The 24,566-nt window shown below is 46.8% G+C and overlaps 1 protein-coding gene across 6 annotated transcripts in view; it reads right to left on the bottom strand.

The window, feature by feature from the left end:
- Nucleotides 1–24,566, bottom strand: part of NINL (ninein like) — a 203,285-nt gene that overhangs the window by 48,499 nt on the left and 130,220 nt on the right. For all 6 annotated transcript variants that reach the window (XM_066237907.1, XM_066237909.1, XM_066237906.1 and 3 more), the window contains 7 exons: nucleotides 15,301–15,473; nucleotides 13,691–13,757; nucleotides 11,091–11,281; nucleotides 9,940–10,092; nucleotides 7,564–7,734; nucleotides 5,088–5,224; nucleotides 3,440–3,580 (listed from right to left, as the gene is read on the bottom strand). In XM_066237907.1, the coding sequence (XP_066094004.1) occupies nucleotides 3,440–3,580; nucleotides 5,088–5,224; nucleotides 7,564–7,734; nucleotides 9,940–10,092; nucleotides 11,091–11,281; nucleotides 13,691–13,757; nucleotides 15,301–15,473 (1,033 nt within the window). The remainder of the gene's footprint in view (nucleotides 1–3,439; nucleotides 3,581–5,087; nucleotides 5,225–7,563; nucleotides 7,735–9,939; nucleotides 10,093–11,090; nucleotides 11,282–13,690; nucleotides 13,758–15,300; nucleotides 15,474–24,566) is intronic.

The raw sequence follows: 24,566 nt of genomic DNA, 5'->3' as shown, positions 1-24,566 counted from the left end.
AGCACCAAGCTGCACCATCTTGGACTCAATAGTTTGTGCTTGACCGATGGGGTCTCTGTTCCTCAGCTAAACTGCATGCTCTTTAAGGTCAGGGCCCTCCTTTAAATCCTACCCCAGGGGCCTGACAGTGGATGTCCCTCCTCAGGGCTGGAACGCAATTGTTAAAAAGGGGTTTTCTTCTTGAATGGCACTGGGGGCTGGGGCGCTAGCAGTGCTGCAACAGGGCAAGGCTGTGTGGAAGCCAGGCCGCGGCAGAGTTTAAAGGCGCCCCCGTGGACCCCTCGCCTCCCCTGGGTCCCAAAGAGGCAGCAACCTAACACTTCAGTGGAACCAACTGGCACAGCCAGAATCAGTGCTGCACATACTCAGGTGGGATCCCAAGGTTTCCAAATATGTTACAGGGCTGACGACAGCATCTTGTTATAAGGGCCATTAGGAGACTGGAGGAGGCATGAAGAAAGAGGGAACCTGTGCTAGCAAACTGGCCTCGTGGAAGCTTCTTTCAGCTCCAGATTTTTAACAATAGTTTCACTCTGTGGAAACCCATGGTGACCTAACATCCTATTTTGTGAAGTCGGGGAACTAAGGAGAATATCTCAGATGAGCAAAGTTAAACGTCTATAGCTACAAGAGTCAACAGTTTGAATTTTCTAGTTTCACCCACAGGAACTTGCTCAGCAAGAAATGTAAATGGGGAAGCTTATGGCTGGATGTTGCCAGGGAACCAGCAGAACAAAGGCTAATTGTTAAAAAGAGCAGAAACGAAACCCAATTATTTCTTAACCAGATGCTCCCTTGTGATGAACGCTGCATAAGCTCCACAATGAGGAGGCTCAGCGAGGCCACGGCCAGTGTCCGGGTGGAAGTCAAGGTGCCCACGGCCCGTCTCCCTACACTGGGACTTGCCGGCCTTGTAGACACCACCTCACAGTGAAACCATGCTCATTTAGTTTCTCAGCTTTGATTGGAAAGTTTTACAGGTCTGGTGAAAGGATACTTAATTTCCAGCTTTCCTGAAAATTACCATTATCCTGGTTAAGAGTGCAAGAGCGAGGTGGAGGTGAGAATGTATGTATGTATACTCACACCTACACTTGCACACTCATACCTACACAGACTGTCACACACTCCTTCTCAACACCATGTAGAGAGGTAGGTGAGGATTCCAACTGGTGAGCGGACCAGTACCTCCACCTACTGCATCTGGCCTTCTCTAGCCAGCCCAGGAAGGAAAAGCAGACACAAGCCTTTGGAACTGGGAAGCATGTGGACTTGGACTGGAGGCCACTCCCCAGGATACATGGGGGAAGGGGGCAGTTCTAGGAGGGACATCCATGAACCCTGAGTATACGGATTGTGGAGATGGAGCCAGCGGGGCCGCTATGAGCTGACCTAGGACAATGCTCAAGCAACTCTGGACAACCACATCCTGGGATAGTGATGAGTTCTCTACCCCTCAGGGTTCCTCTTGCTTAAGGGTCCATTTCTTCCACTCTCAAGATAAAGCAGGTGTGGGCCTTATACTCTCTCAGAAATAGCATAAAACAGAGAGGAGTCCTAGGGTTAAACTTTAGACAACACTGGTTGTATGACTGTGGGCAAGTTAACTGCACAGTAACTTGGGAACACCTGGCATATAAAAGGTTCTCTGTAACACAGGCTAGAGCGCCTTCTTTTTTAGTGTTTATTTTATTGATTTTAGAGAGACTGAAAGGAAGAAAGCTAGAGGGGGGGGTACATTGATCTGTTCCTGTATGTGCCCCAAGCAGGGATGGAACCAGCAACCTGTGTTTTGGGATGATGCTCAAGCTATCTGGCCAGGGCTGGAAGCTCCTTCTTATAGGGCTAAGACCCATCTGCTCAACCTCCAGACCTCTGGCCGCACAGCAAAGGCGCAAACATCTTTGATAATGCAGAAATGGGCTCTTTAGTTTAAACCCCATTATATAGTGGGATACAATAAACTGGCACCATGTGGGAGCTAACCCCGTCCATCCTGCTGTAGCTGCCCTGCAGACCCTCAGAGCCCCAGGAGAGTCAGGTGTACCCATAGGCTCCTCCAATTCCTCCGTGTCTCTGTCCTGTGAAACACGAGACAGTAGGGTAAGGGCTTGGGAGTCATGATGCATTGCGGACGCAAGCCTTTCTCAGTATCGTGCTTGAAAGACACATGTAAGGCAGAGGGGGCAGGTCAAAGTGGGGGCCTTATGACACCTTTCCAAGAGTGCAGCTATAAGAAATGTGTTACCCTTCAAGTGTCACAACCACACACAGAGGGAAAGGCCGTGTTCCCAAGGCTTACCACAAGCTCTGTCCGACAGCTGCTAGCTGACACCACCGATTCCACCTGAGCTGTCACTTCTCTCATTCCTCAGGTCACTGAGGGAAAAGCACCACAGAGATGCCCAGTTCCCTGCAGAGTGCTCTAATGCACTGATGGGTGTCCCACCTCTCCCACTTTATCGGAGAGGGGCTCTGGCCACCCAGGGTACAACAGACCTAGAACTCTAACATTCGTCTTGCAGCTCCTCAGGGCCCAGCTCGGGCTGGACTAGCCCCACAGGTCAGAGAGGAAGTGGGAGGCCTGCAGCCCCTCTGCACCCAACCTGAGACATGGCCAAGGGCCGAGTGTGAGATACCAGGTTTTCCACAGCTTGTACCCTTCACTATCCATGAGGGGACACTTTTGAGTGACAAAACTTTCAGATGCTGACCCACCACTGCACTCTGTCAGGGGAGTCTAACACAGACTGTTCCCCACAATGGGGTGAGACCCTTTCCCTGGCCCCGCCTGGGAAATACTCAGGAGCTGCATTTCCTCACCTGGTTTAGTGAATAAACCAGAAAGGTGATGTGTTCTTAAAAAGTGCCCAGAAGTCCTTCTAGTCTGCCCAGCCACCAGCCTCTCAGGGCATGGAGAGTACTCACCGGAGTCTGCCCATCCCCCGTCCAGTGCAACCCCTGCACTCAGGTCCTGTCCTGAGCAATCCCCGCCAGTCCGCTTTCTCCAGAGCCATTCACTCAGTCCTCCCCCAAACGTCCCTCTATCTCACTGATCACACAGAACAGCGGGCTTGAGTGGGAGACACCACAAATAAAGCAGAGGACAGTGGGGGCGGCAGGGAGGCACTTTTCCTGCAGCTCATACGCATGCACAGCTAGATGCTACTATGCCACGCACCACAGTATAAAGAGCAAGACCACTCTTTAAATGCATCTGTTCCTCTTCTTTCAAAACAGGGCTTCCCCAGAGGTGTGTCTTCTAGATTTCTACTGGCTCCGGTGAAATAGGAGCGTCTCAGTTCTGCCACGTTCATGACCACAGCCTTGGCTGGTGGCAGCCCTATGTCTACCACCTGCCCTCAGCCGAGGCTGGGGCATGCTGCCCTGGTGCCAAGAAGCTGCAGCTCTGGGCCCGGGCACCACCAGCAGGACCTACTTGATCTTCTTCTCTGTAAGCTGCTCCAGGGCAGAGTGGCAGTCATCCATCTCTTTCACAAACTCCAGGTTCCTCTTCTCAGCTTTCTCTAGATCCTGCTTGGCCTTGTCCCGCTCCCTCACCATCTGCTCTACTTGTCCCCTGCCGCAAGAAAAAGACAGGGTTAATGGAACACACGTCCTGGGCCCAGCGAGCTGTGTCTGCATGAATGATGAAAAAGATGGCGCCCGCTGGGTGCACGGCATGGCCCAGTGCTGTGCTAACCTCTAACCTCGTGCCACCGTCACCCACCTCCCCAAGAGGTTTGTACAATTACTATGTCCATTTTACAGATGTACATACTGAAAGAAATAAATGACTTAAGGAAAGTTTCTAGAAGGTTTCTGAATCAAAGAAGTTGAGCCTAAAGGGCTAGTGTGCCACACCTCCAGATGGCCGTGAACAGGTGAGAATTTATCTGTGCGACCACAGGTCTCCAGCTGAGACTTAGGTCCCAGGAGTCCCCAGCACTTAATCTAGGATTGGAAGCATAAGGGCACAGGGTTAGCCATCTAATCCCCCGTGTGGCCCCAGCCCAGACACCTACAACTTGGTATCTGAGTGAGTGCAAGGCGAGTCACCCAGAGCAGAAGCCATCTGTGTGAGCGGTCCTGCATCTGTCCAGTTATCCCCCCAATACCTGGATGCACTGGATTCACTCCTGATAATCACTATTCCAGTGACCATTTCTTCCGCTGAAGGAGCACAGAGCTTCCCCCCCCCCACCTCCCACTGCTTGAATAATCAGCTAAACCAAAGCTGAACCCAATTCTTAGCCTGTCATTTAGCACAGTGGTCCCCAACCTTTTTTGGGCCACGGACCGGTTTAATGTCAGAAAATATTTTCAGGGACTGGCCTTTAGGGTGGGATGGATAAATGTATCACGTGACTGAGACAAGCGTCAAGAGTGAGTCTTAGACGGACGTAACAGAGGGAATCTGGTCATTTTTAAAAAATAAAACATCGTTCAGACTTAAATATAAATAAAACAGAAATAATGTAAGTTATTTATTCTTTCTCTGCGGACCGGTACCAAATGGCCCACGGAGCAGTACCGGCCCGCAGCCAGGAGTTGGGGACCACTGATTTAGCACATGGTGACCACGTCTGAGGAATTCTTTTCCCTTTCTAACCAGCCACCCAGGACTGAGCCCCCTCTGGCTGCTCTTAGCAGCACACCTCCCACTGGCTGTGGAGGGTTTCTCCCTCTGTGCTACGAGAGCTCCAGCATAAGCAGGAGTGTCAAGTTCAAATTCTTCTTTTTGGAACCTTGCTAAAAAAGGCTAAGGGACAATTCTGGCATAGATTTATAAGATTCTCATCAAGTCGGAGAGAAGGCCAGTAACCCCTAAATTCTATGGCCACAAAAGCCCAAGCAGCAGCCATTGAACAGTTCATTGGGTCCTTAGGCCCTACTCAGATCACATAGGAGCCCTCAGCCTGCTCTCACTGCTCACCTTTCTCCCTGTCCCACTGGGAGTGCAGCTGAAGGAAGGCAGAGGGTGCAGAGCCCCCGCCCCGGGACTGGCCATTTGGTGTGGACAACCCCTCGGGCCCGCTGGGCCAGCTGCCGCCCCACACCCACCCTGACCACAGCGGGGCTCTTACTGGCAGAACCTCAGCTCCTGGCGGTAGCAGGACAGGGCCGCCTGCTGAGTGGCACTGGGGATCATCATGAGCTCGTTCTCAAGGGCCCAGGTCAGCTCCAAAAGGTTCACCTTCTCCTCCAAGCTGAAGTCAAGGCTCTGGAAATAGCAAGGCTCGTCAGGCAGAACAGGCTGAGTGGCTTTTCCACTCCAACTGGGAAATGAGTAGCTGTGAGAAGCTGTGGGTGTTGGGGAGCTGTGTGAGGAGACCTAACCTGAGGCCGCCACCACCGACAAGCAGGCAGAAAGATGGAAGAAGATCCTGGCAACAGCCCGGATGACCAAGAGTCCCAACGCCTGACATCCTTCACCCCCAAGTGCCCACTCAGGGGAACCCCTAATAGCCTCCTCTCTGCTTAAGTCATTATGAGTTGGGCTTTTGTCATTTCAAACAAATAGACTCCTGACTGGTATGTGGGAGAGTGCAAGCTCACAGTCCTTGCAGTTTAGATTTGTGGGGGACAGAGATGTGGGGGACTGGCAGTAAGCTGACAGGGTCTTTGCTGCCCACCCCCTACCTCGCTTGCTTAAGTCGGTAAAGGCAGTTTACAAGCCCTTGCCCACACCTCCATGTTAGCTGTGATGCTGATGGCTTCTACTCGTCCCATCCCACATGGCCCTCGAAGAGACTGGAGGCAGTTCTTCTCTTACCCTTTGTTTTATGAAGTTATAATGTTATGTATGGGGGGGGGGGGTCTGCACTTGGGAGAATGCTTGGTTTGCTTCAGAAATGCCACTTTGTATCTGAGCTCTCTTTGTTTTGCAAATGACTTTGCTTTACACTATAAAAATAAAGCTTTTAGGAGTGCAGGCACTTTTGGTAGGTCATCAGCCTCCAGAAGACCTCCCGATCCCATCCTTCTTCTTTCCGTGTTTATTTTCTAATCCTCTGCTATTCCAACACGAGACCTGCAAAATTACGTGTCACGCTGGTTTGTGACACTGGTACATCTCTATGAACTATATGTATGGATAAGGTGGTTCTATTGGTGGCATATTGATCTATCAGAGAGAGATGAACCATGGCTAAGCATTGCAGAGAACAGAGCATTCTTTCTCCCTGAGAATTTTAAAAATAAAAGAACAATTTTATGTATTGCACTAAAGTAAAGAAGAAACAGAGAAAGAAGAAGAAGGAAGAAGGAAAGGAGGAGGAGGACGGGAGAGGGTGGGTGGAGAAGTACTGTCACGTACTGTCATTTGTGCTCATAAAGACATTTTTGGAGGCAATATGGCAGAACCTGTCAGAGATAAAATGTATAATCAGAAATCTAGCCTACAGAAATAGCATTTTAAATGCCCAGATTTATAAAAGGGAAAACCTACATGTCCCACAATAAACAAAAGGTAACACAAATTAGCAAGATACACAGTATAAGACCAATTTTACAAACAGTTTTTTTAAAACTGCAATGACTAAATATATAATTTTCTTATGCGAGGGAAAAGCTCTATAGAATCTATGCCCACAAAGCCATTTGTTGTTGCCACTCCTGGAGAATGGGAGCAGGGAGTGGGGCGCAGGCTTTATTATCTTAAAGATTTCCACATAGTTGTCACTTTTTTTACAATAGGAAGTAAAATTTGGAAATGAAAATAATCAGTCTGACTCATGATACTTCCCCTCAGCATTCTTCCTGGGCTCTGATGCTGGAAGAGGCCCAGCCCATCTGAGGACAGCCTCCTGGATCAGCCCCCAGGAGTGTGGAGGAGCTTGGGTGGAGGCAGCAGGGCAGCAAGCCTCCCCAGGTGCGACCCAGTGAGGGAGGGTCTGGGTGAGTAGGGGCTATGCAGGGAGAAGCGCTCATTGAGCTGGGCAGCCAGCTCTGGGTGGAAAATACTGACTTCTGTGACAGAAATCTGTGATGTCCATCAAGACATCGCATCCACAAGGAAGAGGCCTTCTGCACACTTTTGTCCATGGGACTGACTTCCCCCATCCAGAAAAACAGAATGTCCCCTAGGCTGCAATGCACTGAGGTAAATAAATGCCTGAAACCCTCAAACCTATCTACAAATGGATTTTCAGGTTGTTTCCTCTACTTTTAATTTATTATCTTTTAAGTGAGATTTTCCTATATTTTAATAGCAAAATATAAGCCTGATCTGTGGTGGCACAGTGGATAAAGTATTGAGCTAAAATACTGTTGATGACTGGTCAAGGCAAATATGGGAGTTGATGCTTCCTGTTCCTCCCTCCTTCTCTCTCTCTCCTCTCTAAAATTAATAAATAAAATCTTAAAAAAAAAAAAAAGCAAAATATAAAGAAAAAAGTGGTTCCAACTAGCCTTCCTTACATGGGATTCTCTATACCCTGTGTTTGCAGGGTGCTCTGCCCAACCCCTGTGGGCAGATGGTCCCTCAGGTCCCCTGCCTGGCCCAACGACATGTCCTGGACACCTCCCACTGGGGCAAGCTGTGAGTGACTAGTTCCAAACCTGCAAGACCTTCCTGCCATTCTGAAGCCCGTCCTGGGCCCACAAGGCAACGAGCTGCTCCGGAAAGGCAAACCCGGTGCCATCGTCGATGCTATAGAAGAGGCGCGGGCCTGAGCACACGGACACGAGGGACGATGGTGTGGCGGGGAGGCAGTCACCCTCCTCCAGGACCTGCGCATGGGGAACAAGGGGGGGTGGCCTGTGAGCACACAGGTCTCCTGAAGCACACCTGTTCATCTTTAACGTTTGTGACCTCACCAGCCTGCGCTCAGCTCTTGCTGTCCCATGGAGACCTGATAAAAGGGCTCACAGAGAAGGGAACAAAGGCATGGCACCATCGCACGAGTTGCCCAAGATCGCACAGCACTGCAGGTTACAGAGTGGGGATTTGAACCCAGGGCTCCTCACCCAGTTCAACCCTCTCTTGAGGTCCCTGCGTATCTTCTCTCCTACCATCCACCTGAGGCCTTGTGCAAGGAACGCTTCCCAGCGCCTTAGTGGCCAGACTGGTCAGCAAGTACCACTCAGTGGGAGACACAGAGAAGTTTACCATCTCTCCCCTGAATCAGTAATGGTGCCTGCCTGCCTGCCTCACAAAAGAAGAGCCCGAGAAGGTACGTGACAGCATGAGGAAGTGCAGTCTGCAGAAAGAAGCCCAAAATGAGCTTAAGGGGAAAAGGGGGACAGCCTGTTCATTCCCTCAACACTCAGAAACAAAATCTCAGGCAGTTTTAAAATGAGGCAAAAAAGGATCTTGGCCAGAAAGCTGATTGTTAGGCTTAGGTGCTGTAAGAACCCACAGGGCAAGGTTATTTTCCTTTCTGTTTTCTGCTCCAGCCAGGGTCCTTTAGAACAAGTATTCGCTGTCTGGGGCCACAGGAGTGAACAGCAGGAGCCCTTCCTGCAGGCCCCCAGGGGTCCCACCACACCTGTAGGGACAGCATCCTCACCAGCCTTCCCTCATGCCCTCCTCACAGGCTCTAGTGCCTCCTTGTTCTTTCTGGATATTCCAAGCCAATACTGATGCCTAATACATGTGACCCCAATGCTTTCATGGCCGGTCCCTTGCTCAGGGCTCTGCTAGAGTAATGTTCCCTGGGACCAGCCAAGCCCCTGCCAGCCCACCACCTCCCAAAACAGCGCCCTCTTCTGCAGCAGAGGCTCACTGACCTGCCTGCCCTCTGCTTCTCCTGTGGGTGCAGCAGCCGCCTGCCTCGTCTGCTCTCAGCTGTGTTCCTCCCTCTCTACAGACAGTTACTGAAGGACTGGGTGTTCACTAGCCTGGGCTGGGCACTTTACAGCCCTACAAAGTAGCCATTTCACCGTTTACAGAGGGAGAGAGGGAGCTCAAGAATGCATGGCTACCATGGAGAAACTCAGGAACCCAAATGCACCCAGACCACCCTAGGCTCCCTCCCACCTGCTTCCTCTCTGAGGACTGTGTCGCCATGTGCAGCCTAGAAGGGCTGAGGCTAACCTCCATCTGTGGCACACACCTGAGCGCCAAGCTCTGCCATGCGATGCCACAGCCCACATGCACAGGATGCGACACCTCCCACCCCACAGCCGTGTCAGCTTGGACAGTCTTTGTAGACTTGGGCCCCTGGCCTCTGACCAGCAGGGGTGTGCCGCCTGGCCTGGCTCCTGCTCCTGTGGCTCAGGCTCCTCTCCAGCTGTGCCTCCATATCAGGACAGGAGAAAACAGGGAGCTCCACCTCAGAAGAAAGAACCTCCCTCTAACCAGCTCTGAGCATGACTTGTGGGACCTCACTATGGTCTCCAACTGTTTGTGGCCTGACACCTTCCCTCAGCACTCCTAGTTTCTTCTTTGTCCGTTCTTGCCAACTTCAAATTCAGAAACCTGATTCTCAGATTACCTGGCCTGGAATGTTACTGGTCTCTCACCATCACCCACAAACCACGGGATCAGCCATGTCAATGAAGTAGCATCAGCAAGGCTCCCTGAGCACCCACCCTGTGGTGGGAGAGGCCGGCCTTACTGTCCTGAGAAAACCAAACACCAGGCCAATGGTCATCAACAAAATCACAACTGCTTAAAATCTGCTCTTCTCCAACTGTAGAGACCTGGTAATTGTATAAGAGACACAATTCTAGAAGAACAAACACAGGGTAATGAGTACCTGGGTAACCCTCGGGAAGGCTCAGAAACCGTTCATTGACATGCTCTCACAGCAACACGAGGGGAGGAGGGCAAGAGAGTCTCTTAACTGAGTGCAGTGTGGAACATGCATGTGCATGCCCCCACTAACTGCTGGGGCTCACTGTGAGGACACAGGCAGAAGGTCAGGTCTGTGGAAAATGCTGAGAGCCAGAGAGTGACAGCAGTTAGTTCAAGATTTAATTGTCTCGTTTTACCTGGTAATGAGACCAGAACCTGCTCAGTTTGCTGGGAGTGGAAGATTCCAGAAGTGACAGGCACTCATGATTGAACAGGCCAAGCTGGAACTCCTCAAGACTCACTCTGCCATCTCGGTCTTGATCCAGTTTGTTAAACAGTTCTTCCAATTCCTAAACAAAAGCCACCACACCTCTGCTCAGACGCTCTACCATAGGCAGCCACACGCCAGCCACACTCAGCCAGGCCTGGCCATCCACCCTCCCACCCCCCACCCCCCCTCCCAGCAGGGCAGTTTGCCTGAACATCCAAACTCAAACTGTTGGGTCACATCTGGCCTCCCCGGCTTTGGCTTATGAAATCTACATGTCTGGTCAGTCTCCATCCTGCTGGAAATGGGTGCTACTTGAACTTCCTAAATTGCCTGACCTGTGGTGGCGCAGTGGATAAAGCGTCAACCTGGAAATGCTGAGGTCGCCTGTTCGAAACCCTGGGCTTGCCTGGTCAAGGCACATATGGGAGTTGATGCTTCCAGCTCCTCCCCCTTCTCTCTCACTGTCTCTCTCTCCTCTCTCTCTCTCTTTCTCCTCTCTAAAAATGAATAAATAAATAAAAAAAAAAAAAGAACTTCCTAAATTCCCCAAATACGCATTCAGTGTCTAATGTGGCAGGAACTCAATGGAGGGTGGAAAAGACATACATATGGAGCATGGCCTGGGCCCCTAGAGGTTCAGGGTCTAGCAAGGGCAGCAGGACTAAGGGGGACTTTAGCAAGGGGGAGGGGTGCCCTATCACCACTGCTTGTTTTTCCTCCTTTTGGCACCTGCAGGAGGTGAAAAGGGATGAACACAGCTGTCTGGAACGCAGTGAGGCTCTGAGGGCACTGTGTTTGGCCTCGGTGGCAGAACAAGGCCGTGCGGGAACAGGGAAAGGGTACATAGGCAGAAGGAGAATCCTGAGTGAAGATGCTTAGAGGCTGGTGAGGCTGGGGTCATGCATGGTCAGAGAGGGACCCTTAGCAGAAGCACTGGGAGTCATCAAAGAATTTCAGACAGAAATTGATATAACTTAACCAGTGTCTGCAGAGAGAGGGGATTTTCCAGATCCAACATCAACCATGGCCATCGTGAGGAACCAGTCGTCCAGGCTGATCTGTCCTGGCCCCTCTTACCTCTTTCTTGAGTCCCTGGAGACCGATGCTCTGGCAGACCAGAGCCAGTTCCTGCTCGCTGAGGTAACCACTGCTGCCGACTCCCAGCTCCTCCCAGATGCTCTGGACCTGGCTCTCAGGGGTGTCCAAGGAGAGGCTGCAGGACTTCTGGGGGCTCCCAAAGACTTCAGGACCCCAGGTTGGCAGCTGGCCTGAAGCAAAGGGGAACACACCTGCCAGTAAGTTACTCTGAAACCAGACGGACACAGGTGAGTAGCAAGCATCAAAAGTGGAATCTAGGTGGTCGGTACTTGGGCATTCACAATTCACAGTACAAGTCTGTCAACTTCAATCTGTGTTTGCAAATTTCATAATAAAACCTCTCCGCCCCTCACGGGGGAAACTTTTTCTGAAGGGAGCCGGCAAAGGTACGTAAAGGAGGGCTGCATTATCTGCATTGAGTGTAAGATGTTTAATAAAATTTTATTTTTAGAAGCTTTTCAGGCCTGCACAAAGTAAAGAACATGCTCCCCTGAGCCCAGTGCAGCCTCACCCAGGCTCTGTGACGATAAAGACCGCGCCATGCTGACTTCAGTGTTTCCCTCTCTGCTCTTGTTTAAGTGCCTGAAAGTAAACTTAGATCTCATCCTTCTCCCCTACATGTTTAATATTTAGTATCTACTTCTGAAGTACACGCACCTTTTCTTACATAACCACAATGCCACTATCACACCCACCTAACAAAATCAACAATTTCCCAACTGTCTCAAAATAGTCTCCCAGTTGACTTGTTTAAATTGGTACCCAAACAGTGACTTAGTTATTACTCCTCCTAAGTCTTTTAATCATTAGGACCTCTCCCGCCACACAACCCCTAGCATTGCCTTACTTAAGGGAGTGGATCAGTAGTTGTTCTATGGAATGTCCCCCATTTGGATTTGTCTGTTTCCTCATGGTATCATATAACTTGTTCCTCTATCCCTAATATTTCCTGTAAACATGAAGACAAAAACACTCTCCAGCCAGATGAGACTGTGTACTACCTACCACCTCACATCAGGAGGTACAGGTGCCTTCGACATGCAAAAACTTAGCAGTGGATTTGGGTAACAGATGGCCAGTTTTCATAACTTTCCTTGTTAATGTTTCTGAAGCTTTGCCAGAGAAACGACTTGCAGAAAAGGGCATATGTTGAGGGTGTCCATGAGGAGCTATCCATAGATGAGCTATGCTTCAAACCAGACATTCACCTCCACAACCAGCCCACCATAGAAAGAGGGCTGCTTCTACCTAACTCAGACTTACTTCTATGTTAGAGGTCCGTACCTTTCAGGTAGATGAGCCACTTTGGTGTTAATTACAGTGATAAACCAACTAATGATCAGAAAGTCACTTTTCCCAAGAAAAGCAAGGCCTGCATGGTCACAAAGGTTGACATAGGATGAGAATGAAGAAAATAAAAGGAAAGAACCAGGCAGGAAAGGGCCATCTCTGAGATTCCTTCCAACTTACGATGCCTAAAATTTCCAGAAAAATGTAAAAGCAATCCTGATACTGTGGTTTATTGAGGCTGGCAGAGAAAGTATTTGAATCCTTTGAAGTTGGGTGTGAGTGTTCGTGCACTACCACTGGTTCTGACCCAGAAGGCAAGGTTGGGAAGAAAGCAGCCTGCTCCCAGACAAGGAGCAAGCACTGAACAGTTCTGTGAATAACCTGCCGCAGGAGCACAGTCTTAGAGTCTGAGGAAATAAGTATGCGATGGCTCGGCTGCTCTTCCTAACACAAGGGGCCTATCTGCTCCATCCAGCAGTACAGGCAGATGTTCAGGTCAGTTCCCCTGACAGCTATGGAGGTAAATGTTGAACAAACAATGGCCCTGCACCTGAGCACCACAATCTAAGCAGTGTTTTTCAACCACTGAAGAGTTAATCACTCTGAGGTTGTATGCAGATTACAGACCCAATAATCTCAGTCGAATCTGCTAATGCTCAGAATAATTTCTGCTTCAGTGGTCCCTGAAATAATTCTATTTTCACCAGATTACAAGTGTAAAAAGGTTTAAAACCACCGATCTAAAGGGTGCTCAGTACAAACTGCTGATATTTTGCTGCAGCAGAAATTCAAGGTCAACTCTGTGCTCTGTGATACATCACAGGTATTCTTGTTGCTACTTTCTGGCTCTCTAGGACCAGGACTAAGTTGTGCACTCTATAAGGGGCACAGTCACAGGGCCCCTGTGACTACTCACCCACAGCAGGGGGGAGGCTGCACCTAGGCCTGTGCATCAGGAAGGGGATGCAGGGCCTGCCCTGGGAGCAATGGGCTTGAGACCCCAGGGCCACACCTGCCAGCTGAGATCATGCTGATCTCTGAAGACCATGAAATATGGCAGAACCACATTGCTTCCTTTGCCTCTGTCTGTGGGTCAGGCCTCAAGTACTGCTGGAGATAGAGTGACAGACTCATAACTAGACCCACGTTGGAGAAGAGGCCCACTAGGGACGTGACCCACACTACACACTTCTCAGGAAACGACACTTGGCTAGCTCACTGTAACCCAGCTCCTGGAGCACTCAGAGCTCTGGTGAAAGGGAGCACCGAGCATCAGGCCAAGGCCTTACCTTTCGCTTCAAATAGCTCATTCTGAGGTTCTTTAGCACTTTCAGCTTCTTCATCTGACTTGAGACTCTGCAGAAAAATTAAAAGAAGACATGAATTCCCCAGAGGATGTAGCAGTGGGCAGAACACCAGGAAGAAGTAGACAGTATGTCTTGGGGCTGGGTACAGATGTCTGAGGAAGAGGACCAACAGCGAGGTGACATACAACACTCCAAATACAATGCTACCCCTGCAGGGCTGCCTTTACACCCACGTAGTAGTTCACAATAAAAACACGATCAAGAGCTCATACCCTACCTATCAAGAGAGAAAGACGCTCCCAAACCAGCATCTCTTCAAGAACAGTAAGTAACCCTGGAGCCCTGTTCCGCGGTCAGCCTGAGACACAGTGAAAGCTCCAGGAAACTGGGGCCAGAGTCAACTCTCACGGCCCCAGAGGACCTGCCGTGTCACGTGTTCACCAAGCTGTAAACGTGTGGCTCAGGAAATTCTAAGTGTTTGAGGCCCGTGGGCTGGTGGGCTTGATACATCCAAATACCTAATCTTGTGACTGCATCAGAAAGGCACCTTCCTTTTTGTATCCTTGCCCAATTACTACTACACTCCTGTAAAATCAGAAAAATAGCTTTCTTGAGGCCCTAGCTGGGTGACTCAGTGAATAAAGCACTGTCCAAGAGCACTGAGGTCACAGGTGTGATTCCCCGGTCAGGGCATGTAAAAGCAGCAGTCAGTGAGTACAAACTAAATGGAACTAAGGGAAATGGCAAGTTGATGCTTCTCTTTTTCTATCTCCCCTCCCTCACCCCCTCTTATATCAGTGGAAAAATTGTTTTAAAATGGCCTTCTTGGCCCTGGCCGGTTGGCTCAGCGGTAGAGTGTTGGCCTGGCGTGCGGGGGACCTGGGTTCAATTCCCGGCCAGGGCACACAGGAGAAGCGCCCATTTGTTTCTCCACCACCCCCCTCCTTCCTCTCTGTCTCTCTCTTCCCCTCCCGCAGCCAAGGCTCCACTGGAGCGAAGATGGCCTGGGCGCTGAGGATGGCTTCTTAGCCTCTGCCCCAGGTGCTAGAGTGGCTCTGGTCGCTCGGGCAGAGCGACACCCCGGAGGGGCAGAGCATCACCCCCTGGTGGGCAGAGCGTCGCCCCTGGTGGGCGAGCCGGGTGGATCCCGGTCGGGCGCATGCAGGAGTCTATCTGACTGTCTCTCCCCATTTCCAGCTTCAGAAAAATACAAAAATAAATAAAATAAAATAAAATAAAATAAAATAAAATAAAATAAAATAAAATAAAATAATAAAATAAAATAAAATAAAATGGCCTTGAAAAGTGGTTGCGGTGAGCAAGGAACAGAAACAAGAGATTTGTGTACAAATTCTACCACCCCAATATCTGAAGGAGTATGCTCTGTGGCCAGAATTCCCTGCAGACAAGTAGACTTAGAGATACTTCAAAAAGAAATGCCATTCTCCAAAGTGCACTACGCTTCTGCTGACGAAGCGCCCAGGACTGCCAGTCTCCCTTTCACATCTTCCTGTAGTGAGTAGCGACTAAGTGAAGTGTTATTTCCACAGTGCTGAGCAGCTTGGGGTAGGGAAGAGGGTCCCGAGACTCACCTCCACACTTTCCAGAGATGCAGAGCGTCGAACCTGGCTTCTCACAGTGGCCTTGGCTTGTTGTTCTGGCAAACATTTGATTCTGGTTGCAGAGTCTCGTGGCTCGGGCCAGCTCCTACGGCCATACCACTTAGAGCCATTCACATACTTTGGTGGGATAGCACGGGAGGCAACTGGAAAATAAAATGTGAGACGAGGGGAGAAGGAACAGGCCTCTAAAGCAACCTTTAGACCATGAGTCCCCAAACTTTTTACACAGGGGGCCAGTTCACTGTCCCTCAGGCCATTGGAGGGCCACCTCTCACTGACCACCAATGAAAGAGGTGCCCCTTCCAGAAGTGTGAAGTGCGGCAGGGGCCAGATAAATGGCCTCAGGGGGCTGGGCACCGCATGTGGCCCGCGGGGCCGTAGTTTAGGGACTACGCCTGCTCTAGGCCCAATGCATGTCACTGAGATACCTTTAAAAAGGTGCACATTTGGACACGGTTTATCCTCCCTGATCGATGCACTTTGATGCTCACAGAAAACACCTGTAAGAACTTCGGGAACAGTTAACAATAGTTATCCTATTCCCCGGGGGCAAGGAATAAGAAAGCCAGGATAGGAGACAAGGTCTTTCCACTCTAAACTTTAAATACTGTTTAAATTATTTTGAGCATATTTTGCTTTTGTTAAGTAATTTAAAAACTAATATAAAATCCAGATTTTATGCAAAAAAATCCCCAAAAAACCCTTCTAATAATCTAGCAACATACCAGATGGGTGCAGACCTCAGATATAGCTGCGTAGGCTCAGGCTCCATACAGGTCTAACGTCTGGGCCACAGGCAGGTATGAACTTCAGTTTTGGGATTCATGAGAATCCCTAAACCCATTTAAGCTGGAGGTTGAAATTTCTGAAATTCTGTTCTTCAAAAATTTAGCAGTAATTCATATCACTTTTTCACAAGCTCCCAGCATGCCATTACCTGCTGCAGTGACAAACTCTGTGCATCACGTGATAACATGTATGCTCAGGAGGCAGACAGGTGTGAAATATCAGATCTTGGTGATGACTATGAGCAGTACAATATAAGTAACTCCCACATCATGACCATTCCAATAATGGAGCATGAGGCATAAATGGGTTAAACCTTAATAATCTGGCACTTTCCTCTTTACACATGACCTATCCACATCTGCACAGAGCAGCTGGAACCTCTCAGGCAGAGAAGACAAGACACTGACTCTATGAAGAATTCCGGGCAGACAGGAGAGACAGGAAGGCCAGGACAGGACATGAGTTCTGAGGGAAGCAATTAGAATAGGCCAACAGGAGAGGGAAAGGGCCCTGTAAGGCCAGGCCAGGCCAGGCAAATGAAGAGCATTTCATCGCAAATGTGTCTTGAGCCTCACCGCAAAAGAAGTCAGACTCCTTAAGTCCAAGTACCACCACAGTTTTTCTTTCATGCCCAAAATGGCCAGTCCACAGCCCCTGATTGTCTTGGGACAATCAGGAGGATGGTGAGTCCATGCTGGTCAACCAGAAGAAGGGTGATGCCAGTAACAGACAAAAACAAGGGACACAGGAGGAGCTTCTGGAAGAAAGATGCTTGGTTCCACATGGGACATGCAGAATATAAAGTAAGAGTGTGACATTTAAGACAGCCTACAATATGCAGGCTGACTATATAATTTCTGACCCTACTGGGGCACTTTGCGGTAATCACAGGCCCTATTACTAATCACCCTGGGACAACAGGTCTGGCCCAACAAACTCCCACCATGTGAGAAGGCTTACGGGATGTGCTGAAGGGCCAAGTGTCCAAGTCAGCAGAGGAAAAGCAAGAGTATCTGTAAGCAAACCCGCCCGCGTTCAGAAGGACCAAACTACAAACAGTGAGAAAGACTCTCCATAAAGTACTGCAGAGGGAGTGAGTGAAGGACCAATGAATAAAGGCTTTTGCTTCTGATTCAGGATTCCATCCATAGGGAGGCTGCTGGCTGGTTACTGTGGGTGGGGAAGAATCCTCCTCCTCACCCTAAGGTGATATTGGAGAGGGATTTTTGTGTCAGGTGAGAAGTGGATAGCTGCAACATATGTGGGAAAACCAGGTGCAGAAAACTTGGAGGGGAGCTCTGGCATGCCCTCTTAAGTCATCAGACCCCAGAGAAGCAGAGTCCTGGCCCCCAGGCCCAAACCGTGGACACCTCCCGGTCTCAGTCCTCACGCTGACACATCTGGAGATCATGCAACCAACATGTTTCTGCTTTATAGATTTGATTTTCCTTCCTTCTGCTTCCCCTCCTTAACTGGCCCCTAGTCCATGTCCGGAGTCCCATCCTGTCCTTAGTGCTGGTCCCTCTTCCTCATAGCTGCCAGACAGTTCGCACTTGCCTTATTGTAATGAGCCACCCAGAAAAACATGTCTTTTCATAATATTCCCAGTGTTCTCAAAAACAGTCCAGGAACCTACTGCCTCCTTAAACCCAACAGGAAGAAGTGCTCCACTAGAAGTGTCCACATGGCAAGTCAGAACAGAAACAAGAGGAATGATGGTAAAAATTAATGGGGCAACACACAAAAATCATAGGAATCATACGCTATCAGGGTCGGAAATATAGTAAGTCACCTAGGCCAAGCATATTTCAGTGCAGGCACAGCCTAGCTCCCCTCACACAGCCTGGAATGTCTACAGAGCACAAGACATGGCTCCTCCGGGCCCTGCTAGACAGTACATCACTCCTGCTGACCCAAACCCTAGACTCAGGTGGTGTCTTCTTTGTGTGGATGTGCATTTTTATTTATAGGGAAAGAGTAACAAAATATAGAAATTAAATAAATTTAGTTAAGGGAAGAAAGATGGCGACAGAGTAGGCTGACATTCCACCTCCCAGGACCAAATTGGATTACAACTTAATTTAAGAACAATCATCTTGAAAAACCAACCTTAAATGTAAAGGGGTTAAATGCTCCAGTCAAAAGACATGGGGTAGCTGCATGGATAAGAAAACAGGCCCGTACATATGCTGTTGACAGGAGACCCACCTCAGAACAAAAGATAAACATAGAATAAAAGTGAATGGATGGAAAAAAATATTTCACGCATATAGAAATGAAAAAAAAGAAAAGCTGGGGTTACAATACTTATATCTGACAAAATCGACTTTAAAACAAAGGCTACAGTAAGGGATAAAGAAGGTCACTACATAATGATAAAGGGAGCAATCCAAAAAGAGGATTATTATCCTCTTTTTTTTTTTTTTTTTTGTAATTATCTATGCACCTAATATAGGAGCACCTAAATATATAGAGCAGACTTTGATTGATACAAAGGGTGAGATCAACAGCAAAACTATAATAGTAGGGCATTTTATACCCCACTAATATCAATGGATAGATCCTCCAGACAGAAAATTAACAAAGAAACAGTAGCCTTAAATGACACACTAGATCAACTGGATTTAATAGATATCTTCAGAACCTTTCACCCCAAAGCAGCAGAATAGACATTCTTTTCAAGTGCTTATGGTTCATTCTCTAGGACAGGGGTCCCCAAACTACGGCCCGCGGGCCACATGCGGCCCCCTGAGGCCATTTATCCGGCCCCCGCCGCACTTCTGGAAGGGTACCTCTTTCATTGGTGGTCAGTGAGAGGAGCATAGTTCCCATTGAAATATTGGTCAGTTTGTTGATTTAAATTTACGTATTCTTTATTTTAAATATTGTATTTGTTCCCGTTTTGTTTTTTTTACTTTAAAATAAGATATGTGCATTGTGCACAGGGATTTGTTCATAGTTTTTTTTATAGTCCGGCCCTCCAACGGTCTGAGGGACAGTGAACTGGCCCCCTGTGTAAAAAGTTTGGGGACCTCTGCTCTAGGATATACCACATGTAAGGAAAAAAACAAGTCTCAATAAATTTAAAAAGATTAAAATCATCACAATGGCATGAAACTAGAAATCAACTCCAATAAAACTGAAAAACATTAAACACTTGGAGGCTAACTAGCTTATTATTAAATAACGAATGGATTATCAATGAGATCAAGGAAGAAATAAAAAATTTCCTTGAAACAAATGAAAATGAAGATACAACAACTCAAAATTTATGGAACACGGCAAAAGCAGTCCTGAGAAGGAAGTTCATAGCACTATAGGCATTCCTTAAGAAGCAAGAAAAAAAATCAAATAAACAACTTAACCCTGCATCTAAAAGAACTACAAAAAAAACAACAAATAAGCCCAGAGGAAGTAGAAGGAAGGAAATAATAAAAATCAGAGTGGAAATAAATGACAAAGAGGCTAAAAAAAAAATACAGAAGATCAATGAACCCAAAAGCTGGTTTTTTGAAAAGGTAAACAAGATCGATGAACCTTTAACCAGACTCATCAAGTAAAAAAGAGAGAGGACTTAAATAAATAAAATCAGAAATGAAAGTGGAGAAGTAACAACTGACATCACAGAAATACAAAGGATTGTAAGAAAATACTATGAAGGTCTGTATGCCAAAAAATTGGACAATCTAGGTGAAATGAATAAATTCCTAAAAACATATAATCTTCTAAAACTCAATCTGGAGGAATCAGAAAACATAAACAGACTCATTACAACAAATGAAATTGAAACAGTAATCAAAAAACTCACAGCAAACACAAGTCCTGGACCAGTAGGCTTCTCAGACAAATTTAACCAAATATTCAAAAAAGAACTAACACCTATCCTACTCAAGCTATTTCATAAAATTCAAAATGAAGGAAGACTTCCAAGCTCCTTTTATGAGGTAAGCATATTTCTCATTCCAAAATCAGGTAAAGACACTATGAAGAAAGAAAACTATAGGCCAATATCCCTGATGAACTTAGATGCTAAAATTTTCAACACGATATTAGCAAACTGTATCCAGCAATACATGAAAAAAATCATACATCATAATCAAGTGGGATTTATCTGGGGAGGCAAGGCTGGTACAATATTTGTAAACCAATCAGTGTGATTCATCATATAAACAAAAGAAAGTATGAAAATCACATGAAAATATCAATAGATGCAGAAAAAGCATTTGATAAAATCCAGCACCCGTTTATGATCAAAACTCTCAGCAAAGTGGGAATACAGGGAACATACCTCAACATGATAAAGGCCATCTATGACAAACCCACAGCAACATCATACTCAATGGCAAAATTAAAAGCAATCCCCTTAAGATCAGGAACAAGGCAGGGGTGCCCCCTTTCATCACTCTTATTCAACATAGTTCTGGAAATCCTAGCCACAGAAATCAAACAAGAAGAAGAAATAAAAGGCATCCAACTTGTAAAAGAAGAAGTAAAACTATCATTATTTGCTGATGACATGATACTGTACATAGAAAACCGTAAAGTCTCAGTCAAAAAACTACTAGACCTAATAAATGAATTTGGCAAAGTGACAGGATATAAAATTAATATTCAGAAATCAGTGGCATTTTTATACACCAATAAACTGTCTGAAAGAGAAATTAAGGAAATAAAATCCCCTTCAACAAAAAAAATAAAGTACCTAGGAGTAAATTTAACGAAGGAGGTAAAGGACTTGTACTCGGAAAATTATAAAACATTAATAAAAGAAATCAAGCAAGATACAAACAATTGGAAGCATATACCGTGTTCATGAGTAAGAATAAACATCATTAAAATGTCTACATTACCCAAAGCAATCTATAAATTCAATGCAATTCCTATCAAAATACCAATGGTATACTTCAAAGATATAGAACAAATATTCCAAAAATTTACATGAAACCAAAAAAGAATACGAATAGCCTCAGCAATCTTGAAAATGAAGAATAATGTAGGAGGTATCACACTTCCTGATATCAAGTTACACTATAAGCCCATTTGTAAACTCATAACAGCTTGGTACTGGCATAAGAACAGGCATACAGATCAATGGAACAGAACAGAGAGCCCAGAAATAAACCCACACCTTTATGGTCAATTGATATTTGACAAAGGAGGTTAAGAGCATACAATGGAGTAAAGACAGTCTCTTTAATAAATAGTGTTGGGAAAATTGGACAGGTACATGTCAAAAAATGAAACTAGACAACCAACTTACACCATTCACAAAAATAAACTCAAAATGGATAAAAGACTTAAATGTAAGTCATGAAACCATAAAAATCTAGGCAGTAAACTCTCCGATATCTCTCATACCAATATATTTGCAATTTATCTCCACGGGCAAGTGGAATAAAGGACAGGATGAACAAATGGGACTATATCAAACTAAAAAGTGTGAACAAAATAAAAAGACAACCCACACAATGGGAGAACACATTCATCAATACATCTGATAAGGACTTAATAACCAAAATTTATAAAGAACTTCTAAAACTCAACACCTGGAAGGTAAACAATCCAAATAAAAAATGGGCAAAAGAACTGAATAGACACTTCTCCAAATAAGACATACAGATGGCCAATAGGCATATGAAAGAATGTTCAAGATCACTAATCATCAGAGAAATGCAAATTAAAAGCACAATGAAATACCACCTCACATCTGTCAGAATGGTGCTCATTAACAAAACAACATACAGTAAGTACAGTACTGGTGAGGGTATGGAGAAAAGGGAACCCTCCTGCACTGCTGGTGGGAATGCAGACTGGTGCAGCCACTGTGGAGAACTATATGGGGTTTCCTCAAAAAATTAAAAATAGAGCTGCATTTTGATCCAGCTATCCCACTTTTAGGAGTATATCCTAAGAATACCAAATCACTGATTCAAAAGAAGAAATGCACCACCATATTTATGGCAGCATTATTTACAATAGCCAAGATCTGAAAACAACCCAAGTGTCCATCAATGGACGAGTAGATTAAAAAGCTGTGGTACATATACAGAATGGAATAGTACACGGCTGTGAAACAGAAGGAAATCTTACCTTTTGCGACAGCATGGATGTACCTGGAGAATATTATGTTAAGTGAAATAAGCCAGGCAGAGAAAGAAAAATAACATATGATCTCACATATATATGTGTAATCTAATGAACAAAGTGAACTGAGGACAGAACAGAGGCAGAGGTGGGGACCATAGGGACAGCAGTCAGAGGGAAGGGGGATGAAGGGAAAGGATCAGAGAAGGTAAAGGAATTACTGAAACTATATATACATAACACAGAGATATAGATAATAGGACAGCAAATCCTAGAGGGAAAGGGGGAAGGAGTTAGGGGAAGGGGGACAAACGAGGTATAAAAAGGGACACGGGGGGGGGAGTTAAATTCAGTGGGACACTTGAATCCATGTAATCACAATAAATTAAAAATTAATAAAAATTTTAAAAAAAGAAATGTGTTTAGTTATATGTTCAATAATAGCCTTTAATAAAAAGAGCAGGGACGTCTTTCAAAATCCTGGGGATTTGGTTCAACAATGATACTCTCCTTCCCGGAGTTTCAAAAGCACATGTTTTCTGATCATGGTGGGAGACGGTGAGAAGGACTAGCAAACAAATGGGAAGCAAGGAGTGATGCTATGAATGAAGGAGCAGGTGACAAATGAGGCAATGAGGGGGCAGGGACCTAAACCATAAGTGACAGAAGGTACCTGAGACAAGGAGGATGAAGCTGAATGAACACAGTCCTGGAGGGTACAGGCTCGTTCTGACCCTTAAGGAAACCCAGTGGCTGCAGGACAGCCAATGCCTGACCAGCCCTTCGACCAGTGGTGTCTGCCGTCTGCCTCTATGGATGGGCACTTGGAGACGGACACTGGGAAGAGCCCTATCTGGTGGCCCGAGAGGAAGAAGGTGTCTGAGGCAGGGCATACTACCATTTAATTGAGGAAAGCTCTGAAACCCAGAAGAAATTAAAAACAAACTGTAACTGGTGAGAAAAAGCATAAGATCTAAAATAAGTTATTTTTCGTTCTGGAGGAACTGAGAACATGTTCCACAGATCCACATCAAGCTTAGAAGCATTACACAGTCTCTAGTATAAAAGGGAGACATACAGTGTCAGTGATGCCGGGCACTTGCCTTGTAGGTCCATGGTCACACAATCACATTCCAAATCCTGTGGGTTAGGGAAGGTAAGTGGCCTTCTTCACATTGTAAAGAAGGAAAGTACGAGACAAAGCACCCAGTGAACCTCCTCGAGCCTTCCCTCCCACTTCAGGGTTCCATACACTGTACTCAGGTGTCTTTGCAACCAGCAGGAGGCAACGGGAAGGGGGCCGACCATAAGCATCCATTGGAAAAAGCAGGTTCTGGCAACAGTGCATATATAAGGGCCAGAACTTAGAGTTGGAGAACTTAGACTTAAATAGTAGCCATAACTTACTGACTGTGGGATCTGAGTCAAATCTCTTCCTACTCAGGTCTCAGTTTCCTCATCTGAATACTGGGTACGATAATACATAGGATAGCTATGAGGGTTAAATCAAACCTTTATAAAATGTACAGAAAGCTCAAAGCCTGACACACAGAAGACACTCAATGTTCCCAATCCACTTTTCTTTGTTGCTGTAGGCCCCTCCCACACGGTCAACCCTGGTATCCAAGTTACACACCAGCTCCCACCATGGATCAGCCAGAGCTCCTTCTCAGACTGCTAATCAACATCACCACCACCATCCTGAAACACACTGCCCATTTAGAGGGAAAGAACCTACTGCCTTTTCACTCACCCTGATACACATCCAGGGGAGCCAAGCTCAGTCTTGGCAGGTCAAGTGATTGCCACTCACAGCCTGAGGCCCAGTGGAGCACCTTCCAACTCACGCCACAATCTACATGCCCTGGAGTAGACCTCCCTCTAAAATGCTCCCTCCACCTCCTGACCATTACCAAAGCCAGGTGGCTTTCCCGTTCAGGTTACTACTTTCACATAGAATGTTATCTTTGTACAACCAGCCCCATTTCAGTAACAAGACTCTAACAAGTTCTATTAGCACAGTACAAAATTATTGTCTGACACAAAAGATACAATAAGGTCTGTCTTGGGCTGCTGGCATCCTACTTGCTCTGCCAATGGCAGAGATCTATAAACACCTTACAGGTGCACTGTACTATAAATTCTTAAAATCTTCAACACCTCCTATCCATTTTATTATGTCAATACCTTATGCTGGCCTGACCAGGCAGTGGCGCAGTGGATAGAGCATTGAACTGGGATGTGGAGGACCCAGGTTCGAAACCCTGAGGTCACTGGCTTGAGTTTGGGCTCACCAGCTTGAGTGCAGGGTCACTGGCATGAGTGTGGGATCATAGACATGACCCTATGGTCACTGACTTGAG

Source organism: Saccopteryx bilineata, chromosome 6, assembly GCF_036850765.1.
Source record: "Saccopteryx bilineata isolate mSacBil1 chromosome 6, mSacBil1_pri_phased_curated, whole genome shotgun sequence".
Classification (NCBI taxonomy): domain Eukaryota; kingdom Metazoa; phylum Chordata; class Mammalia; order Chiroptera; family Emballonuridae; genus Saccopteryx; species Saccopteryx bilineata.
Note: the sequence above shows the minus strand (reverse complement) of the source record. Positions and strands in the feature narration are given on the sequence as shown.